This window comes from Lipotes vexillifer, unplaced genomic scaffold (genome assembly GCF_000442215.2).
Source record: "Lipotes vexillifer unplaced genomic scaffold, Lipotes_vexillifer_v1.1 scaffold1091, whole genome shotgun sequence".
In the NCBI taxonomy this organism is placed as follows: Eukaryota; Metazoa; Chordata; class Mammalia; order Artiodactyla; family Lipotidae; genus Lipotes; species Lipotes vexillifer.
In genome coordinates this window covers 340,646-349,274 of record NW_006773710.1, presented here as the reverse complement: position 1 = coordinate 349,274, position 8,629 = coordinate 340,646, and the positions used below count along the sequence as shown (strand labels likewise).

The following is an 8,629-nucleotide window of genomic DNA, read 5'->3' as shown; positions in this document are numbered from 1 at the left end:
TGTGGAGCACAGGCTCCGGACGCGCAGGCCCAGCGGCCATGGCTCACGGGCCCAGCCGCTCCGCAGCATGTGGGATCTTCCCGGACAGGGCCACGAACCCGCGCCCCCTGCAACGGCAGGCGGACTCCCAACCACTGCGCCACCAGGGAAGCCCAATAGCCCATATTTTTTTCAGGGAAACACACAGATCTTTCCATGAGTTAATTAAGTACAATACCTAACAATCCATTTTCCAATACCATTTGTTATTTGTTTCTGAAGAAAGAAAAAGTCAATTACACAGAGAGAGCTTGAGAAGTTTCAGCATTGTAAAAGAAAGTTTGATCAAAAATTTGCAAAAGGGGCTTCCCTGGTGGTGCAGTGGTTGAGAGTCCGCCTGCCGATGCAGGGGACGCAGGTTTGTGCCCTGGTCTGGGAAGATCCCACATGCCGCGGAGCGGCTGGGCCCGTGAGCCGTGGCCACTGAGCCTGCGCGTCGGGAGCCTTTGCTCCGCAACGGGAGGAGCCACAACAGTGAGAGGCCCGCGTACCGCAAAAACAAACAAACAAACAAACAAAAAAATTTGCAAAAGGAGAGAAGTAGGAGGAAATCTTTGGAATAGGATATGTGTGGGGAAGCAAGGACAGAGGTGGACAGAGGTAAAACAGATCACATAGGCGTTCCTCTTAGTTGTCAGCCTCTAATCTAAACTTTCCTTTCTCACCAGTGTCTGGCAAATAGTATCTCATCAGTATTTCTTATTGCAAAACATATATACTCAAACATTTCTAGTTAATCCCTTAGAAGAAGATACCTAACAGCTGACTGACTAGAAAATTCTGATCCTTATTTTGAATATTAACAACCAAGCTAGTCTGATGTTTCAGAGTAGTTTAAAGCCATCTTTTGAAAATGAAGGACTAAGATGATGAAACTTCAAAAAGCAAAAGTAATTACTGTGGCCAATTTTTGGAAACCATATTACAACACAGTAATACTTAATATTAATAATAGTTAAAATTACATCCAATGATGGTAGATGTAACATTTACTGAGTAGTGACTCTGTGTCATGCACTATTTTTTGTATTAAGTTTTATTGGAGTATAGTTGATTTACAATGTTGTGTTAGTTTTGGGTGTACAACAAAGTGAGTCGGTTATACATATACATATATCCAGTATTTTTTAGATTCTGTTCCCATGTAGGTCACTACAGAGTGTTGAATAGAGTTCCCTGTGCTATACAGCAGGTTCTTATTAGTTATCTATTTTATATATAGTAAAGTGTATATTGTCAATCCCGATCTCCCAATTTATCCCTCCCACCACCCTTTCCCCCTTGGTAACCGTAAGTTTGTTTTCCACATCTGTGACTCTATTTCTTTGTAAATAGGTTCATTTGTACCATTTTTTAAGATTCCACAAATAAGCAATATCATATGATATTTGTCTTTCTCTGTCTGACTTCCTTCACTCAGTATGACGATGTCTAGGTCCATCCATGTCACTGCAAATGACATTATTTTTTATGGCTGAGTAATATTCCATTATATATATGTACCACATCTTCTTTATCCAGTCATGCACTGTTTTCTATATTAACTCATTTAATGCTCACAAGAACATTTGAGGGAAAGCTTTACTGTCACCTTCTTACAAATGATGAATTCAAAAGAATAAACTTGCCCCAAAACACACAGTGGTGGAGTCAATATTCTAACCCTTTCCAGGTCTCTCTTTTCTACTCTGACAGTATCTTACTGAGTTGGGTAGGAAGGACTTCTCTGGCTTGGGGGTAGAAGAGGAAGCCCTCAGCAGAAGTAATCATTCTCCTCTCTGTGGAGCATGGGATTATCATTAAGAAACTTGATTTTTATACCTTCCAGGACACTCTAGGACTTGATTTACATGGTTGACCTGATGTCATCTATAAATGCAAATATGTTTTCCATAATGCTTAAGTTTGGAAAAAAGTTCAATTAGATTAATAAAAATATGAATTTCTAACTTTTTTTCTGTTGGACTTTTGCAGGATGTTTTGATTTACATGGTTGACCTGATGTCAACCTATAAATGCAAATATGTTTTCCATAATGCTTAAGTTTGGGGAAAAGTTCAATAAGATTAAAAAAATATGAATTTCTAACTTTTTTCCTGTTGGACTTTTGCAGGGTGTTTTGAGTGCTGTATTAAATGCCTGGGAGGCATTCCTTATGCCTCTCTGATTGCCACCATCCTGCTCTACGCTGGAGTTGCCCTATTCTGCGGCTGTGGTCATGAAGCTCTTTCTGGAACTGTTAACATCCTGCAAACCTACTTTGAGATGGCCAGAACTGCGGGAGATACGCTGGACGTCTTTACCATGTAGGTCATTCTGGTGTCGCTTGTTATTTTGAGAATGTATGTGCACATTGCTGCGTGTTGAATAAATAGGGATCTAGAGTTAAGTGAGGCAGTGTTATAGAGAAGAAAAAGTACTCTTAGGGTATATACGTGAGTCAAAAGGACACTGACCCTTACCGTGAAAACAGGAAGGTACACAGCAGAAGATCAGAGGCCAACTTAATCTGGACTTAATTTGTGTTTTAATTTGCCTGTAAACTTTTATCCAACATTCAGTTACCATTAAGTGGAATACTTGCATTTCTCTCGCCCTTCTAATTTGAGCAGAGGCTGTTCTAGCAGAATAGCACAGAATATAGAACCAGAGTCAGGTATAAGTGTATACTCTGCTGCTCTAGGAAAATCACCCAAACTCTGTGGATACTCCCAACTTTTAAAAAATTTTAACTCAACCGTGGGTGTGATATCATCATTATTTCCTGCCTCCTAGAAATGATGTGACTACCTAAGTGAACATTTTGAAAGGGTCTTATCGACTTCTGTAAAATGATAAACGTAAGAAATATTGAGCACCTTTTTACAAGCACCAATGATGCTCAAAATGTACATTTTACCCATAAATGTAAACTCCTGGGATCACTAAACTATGGTGATGTTAATATTTTTTTAAAAAAACATAACTCAAACATAGTCTGGAAGTAGAAAAGAGTTTAGTGTTCAAGTTTCAGTCCGATGTTGCCTAAGTTTCCAGAGAGCAAAATTTTAAGATTGAATTACAGAGGAATTTTTTTTCCAAATAAATTCCCAATTCGGGTCATTTATTCAGTGATTTCTTGCCCACAAAAAGAAAATAAATTATTTACTCACTTTATTTTATAATCTCAGCTGATAGTAAACTTTCTATTGTATTGTGTGTTGCCCGTACAACTTCTTAAATCTATTTCATGCTTCTGGATACTATGTGATTATAATGTTTTTCACGTTGCTTTATTTTGTTATTCTCAATAAATTCAGCACTTCTTAATTTATACATACTTCTTTCTGGCATAAGATGCTTCTAGAGTTACAAACCGGAACGGTCGTATGGCTGGTTAGGATGACGGTGCTTTTTTCTTCTTAGCACTTCCACGAAAAGAGGTTAATCACACTTCTTATTCACCCGGGGCAATTCCTTCTGACAGGGTAAACTATAAGCTAAGACCCTAATCTAAGACAGCCCTTGGTCACCCTGGACACCATTCTGGATGGAAGATAGCTTTTCTCCAACTCCAGTATCAGAAGATACATCATATTTCTAAATTTTTTAAATAACCCATCAGCTGCAGTCAGATCGTCTTGAACACAGTATTTGCTCATAAACTGTATTTGTTATTTTATTCATTAATGTTGCTGAGTTCCATGAAAATGAGAAGTGAAAAGAGATGCACGTTTCTATCAAGTAATAGAGCAAGAATTCCTTCCTTGGGGGCTGGAGGGCACATCCCCATGGACATAGAGATAGCAAAATTTTTAGGAAAAAGAAAGTTGAAAAATTTTATCTAAAATATGTTGGCACTTAAAATTTGAGCGATATTGGTGGTAAAATAAGAAATATAGGGCTTCCCTGGTGGCGCAGTGGTTGAGAGTCCGCCTGCCGATGCAGGGGACACGGGTTCGTGCCCTGGTCCGGGAAGATCCCACATGCCGTGGAGCGGCTGGGCCCGTGAGCCATGGCCGCTGAGCCTGCGCGTCCGGAGCCTGTGCTCCGCAACGGGAGAGACCACAACAGTGAGAGGCCCGCGTACCGCAAAAAACAAACAAACAAAAAAAGAAATATAACAAGCCAAGTGTATCACACACACACAGTGATTAAGAGGAGGTGGACGTTGATTAGCCACTCAGATAAGAAGTTAAATTATTTAAACATAGTCCCTAACTTGGAAGCACCAGTTTATTTCATCAGTGTCACTGGTAAATGGAAATGAAGAATTAATAGCAAATTGGAAAAGTCATGAAAAAAAAGAGATGAGGGAATGATATCACTTATATTTCCCAATGTAACTTTATTTTACAAATTAGTTCCAAAAATTTAGCGTCATTCATTAAATGAAATTTTTTTAAACCCATAGCAGACAGTTTACCAGTTTCCATTGAATCAGGTTCTAGCATGAATTGATCCTTGAGAGTTTATGAATGATAGTCATCATTTGGAATATAACTAAACTATCTGAAAATGCTTTGGATTATTGCAGGTTAGTTTGCAGAGAGCCTGTAGGCAATGATTGCATGAATATATTTTAATGTGCTAATACTGACATTTCCTTTTCAGTTTTATCTCAGCCTACACTGGACAAAATACGTTTTCACTGTGCATTATTTTAAGCCACCACAGATGTCCTTAAAATCAACAGATTCTCTATATTTAGGCTACATCCAAATTGCTACCTTTAGTTATAGAGGTTTATAAGAAATCATAAGCCTAATAACTGGCATGGGATGATTGTATAAATCGATCAGAAACCAATTGTCAGGATGTTTATTTAACATTTAGACAACCAGCCTTAATAGATCACAGACCTCGACTACAGCTCTGAAGGGTAGTAAATGTGGGAGTTCAGCAGAGAAATCAGAGATCATATACTTAATTTGGAACTTTTACCTTTGGTCTCTTATATTGGGAGTTAAATGTGAAATCAGTAATGCATCTTTGGCATGGGAAGCATACCATTTTCATTGGAATGAAAGCAAGTGCTCAAATTATCTCTCTTTTCATATTTCAAATAACTAAAATTCCTTATCCTAGACCCCGTGGAGCTACCAAATGAATTAAGACTCCCTGTCGGCAAACGGTTAGTGAAAACACAGAGGGAAGGTGTGTATAGATAACTACGGGGTCTGATTAGTACCAAGCGGTACCTTCCAGTCACGTAGCAGTTGAGAGGAAGGTAGCGTTTACTCTATGGGGGCTGCCTTACAGGGCTGTTAGCGGACTCCATATGGTGAGGGGCAAAGGGGAAGTAAAATCAGGACTTGGGACACAGAAGTGAGTGAGAGACGCGATTGCAGGCAATACAGCTTCCTTGAAAATAAGCTAAGGTAAGTTTGGAGAAGAATGTGTAAGAGAATGATTCTGAAGAAAAGACTTGTTGGCCAACTTTAGTAATTTACAGGGTCTGTGTCTTGTCTCCGTAGTTCTCAGGCTTGAATCAACCAAATCAAGCGCTCCTACCTCACATACTTATAAAGGAAAAGAAACCTGTTCTCTGGGTGTGTGAACGAAGAGATAAAACGAATTGCCTAAGCCCCCGTCTTCCACCCAAGGTCCTCAGGACTCCCTTCTTTGTCTCAGCTTCTCTCTCTGTCTCTCCACTGCATCCCTCCTCGTAAATATATATACACACACCTGTCTCCACGTGGTCAATATCCAAGTCTACAGGGGGACATAGGAAGGGCAGACACACTGGAATATGCCTACTCCATTTCATTAATCATCTTTCCAGCATGTAAAACTTACTTCTCATAAATAAGTTTGCAAATAATCTCTGTTCTCATGTGATACATATTTTATTTTATTTTATTTTATTATTATTATTTTTTTTTGCGGTACGCGGGCCTCTCACTGTTGTGGCCTCTCCCGTTGCGGAGCGCAGGCTCTGGACACGCAGGCTCAGCAGCCACGGCTCACGGCCCAGCCGCTCCACGGCACGTGGGATCTTCCCAGACCGGGGCACGAACACATGTCCCCTGCATCGGCAGGCGGACTCTCAACCACTGCGCCACCAGGGAAGCCCTGATCTATATTTTAGACATAGAATTCTAACACCAAGAGCCCTGCCCCATAGCTGGTAAACTGAAGTGTAGCATCTTCAGCTGATGTCACCCACTAAAGCATTTTGTCATATTCCATTTGAGATACAGGGATCTCCAAAGAAAGAGAAAAGAGTGAATTTCTCAAATATTTTGCGACCTGCTGGTATGTTTTTAAGCATCACTCTGTCCCTCCTCATCTCCTTGGTTTCCCAGAGCTTTTTATCCCCTAATCTGTTAGTGTAGTCCCTCAAGTCCGTGGTCATTGTTGGCTCCAAATTGTTGTGACAGTGAGTGTGCAACTTAACCTGCTGCCCCCATTAGGGGATATTCCTACGCTCAACTACACCTCTGTTAGCTTGGTATAGGCATGGGCCCCGTAACTCTGCACACGGCTCAGTGCTCTGCTGCTTCGTGCAGTGTGCTGAGATCTGCTTTCTGATTTGTGGTTCACTTTCTCCTCTGAGAACCCCTTGCCAGGGTGACGTTATTGTGTCCCTAGATTTCGCTTGATGAGTGACCAAGATGTAGGATAGGTATTTTACTTCCGCAAAGCAGATTCATATGGAACAATGAAATATGGAAACTGTTCAGAAAATTAGATATCAAACAATCCAAACCATGAATTTTTCTAAGTGACTTGGCTTCTTGAATAACTCTCCTACGGACAGAGCAAGGGACAGCCTTATTCACACACCAAAAAACCCTATAATTTATTAGACAGGGATTGGATTTTGTTTCGACAAAATATAGTGAGAATCCAGGATCTGGGGAGGCTTGATTTTCAGCGTAAATTTATTTTATTTTCAAAGTTTTATGACTGTGATCCGAGGTCAGTGCATCAAAAACTGAGTTCACTAGATAGTGAATTCTTTGATAGTTAATGCACACATAAGAACTATTCCCTGTTTGCCTGAAACAAAAGCAGGCAGTAAGCTCAGTTAAAATATAGACGCATTGGTTTTGCTCTCAACTATCTTCATGTGCATGTAAATCTCTAAGGCTACTTGTAGTTCATGTTTGTACCCTGGAAGTTAATGAAATGGAAAACCGTCATCAAAGTTGGAGTGGATGGGAATGAGAAAGGAAAAGAAAGCAGGAATTCATGGCAAGGCAACTCCAGCTCCACAGGTTGAAAGAGATCACAGCAGTGTGCAAACTATCTGTTCTGACCTGGGTGTTGACAATCAAACCAGATTGCTGAAGTCTTCTTACTTATAAAATGTTTGAAGATGAGACAAATTGACATGAGATTGTTGATTAGTCTTGGAGAGTCAAAAGTAATCTCAGTTCTAGCTAGAACGTAGGTTAAAAAAACATACTGAATTTCTAACTACTGATATAATAATCAGTAAGCATCTCCTTAGGCAGTATTTCAGCCAGGCTAGTATTCCTCAAATGAATGTTTTTTTTTTGTTGTTTGTTTGTTTGTTTTTGCGGTACGCAGGCCTCTCACTGCTGTGGCCTCTCCCGTTGCAGAGCACAGGCTCTGGACGCGCAGGCTCAGCGGCCACGGCTCACGGGCCCAGCCGCTCTGCGTAATGTGGGATCTTCCCGGACCGGGGCACGAACCCGCGTCCCCTGCATCGGCAGGTGGACTCTCAACCACTGCGCCACCAGGGAAGCCCCACATGAATGTTTTTTTAAAGCCCACTAATATGAAACAACAGCAACAAACCCAAATACATAACCATGAAGGGTTTAGGTAGACAACGTAGTGAGGTGCGTAAGAGCACCGGTTCTGAGGCCACACGCCCCGCTTTGTTTCCTGTGGTCCTTGGCCCTTTCTACCCATCTTACCGTGGGCAAGTTAAGGAACCTGTCTGCCTTAGTCTCTCATCAGTAAAAGGGACTTACTAACGCTGCCTACTTCTTAAAATTGTTATAAGATAAAATAAGTTGCCATTTTAAAACAATGATAGCAGGGCTGGCACATCATAAGCACTGTAGGACTGTTGATGAATGTGATGGGATGATAATGGTGATGATCTTGATGATGGTGTCTTCCCTGAAGCTGTATCACAATTTTTTTTTTTTTTTTTTTTTGCGGTACGCAGGCCTCTCACTGCTGTGGCCTCTCCCGTTGCGGAGCACAGGCTCCGGACGCGCAGGCTCAGCAGCCATGGCTCACGGGCCCAGCCGCTCCGCGGCATGTGGGATCTTCCTGGACCGGGGCACAAACCCATGTCCCCTGCATCGGCAGGCGGACTCTCAACCACTGCACCACCAGGGAAGCCCTGTATCACAATTTTAATGCCCAGTGTCATGCTTCCTAAAGTCTGTTTGTCCCTGGACACACCCTACTTACCATAACACTCTTTGACTAGAGTAGGTGAGCACCTGTAGTGTCAGACTGGATTAGAATTCAAAGATCTAATTTCTGTTCTCTTTTCTAAAACCTAGGAATACGGCAACTCTAGAAAAAATATTTACAAATAAGAACATGATGATTTCATTCTATGAATATTTGAAGGGCTATCAAGGAAAAGGAAATTTGCTTTGTTCTTTGTGGTTCAAAG

The 8,629-nt window shown here is 41.1% G+C and overlaps 1 protein-coding gene across 1 annotated transcript in view; it reads left to right on the top strand.

Annotated features, from left to right (window-relative positions):
• Nucleotides 1-8,629, top strand: part of GPM6A (glycoprotein M6A) — a 133,956-nt gene that overhangs the window by 93,818 nt on the left and 31,509 nt on the right. Inside the window, exon 2 of the mRNA XM_007448452.1 lies at nucleotides 2,153-2,345. Within this exon, the coding sequence (XP_007448514.1) occupies nucleotides 2,153-2,345 (193 nt within the window). The remainder of the gene's footprint in view (nucleotides 1-2,152; nucleotides 2,346-8,629) is intronic.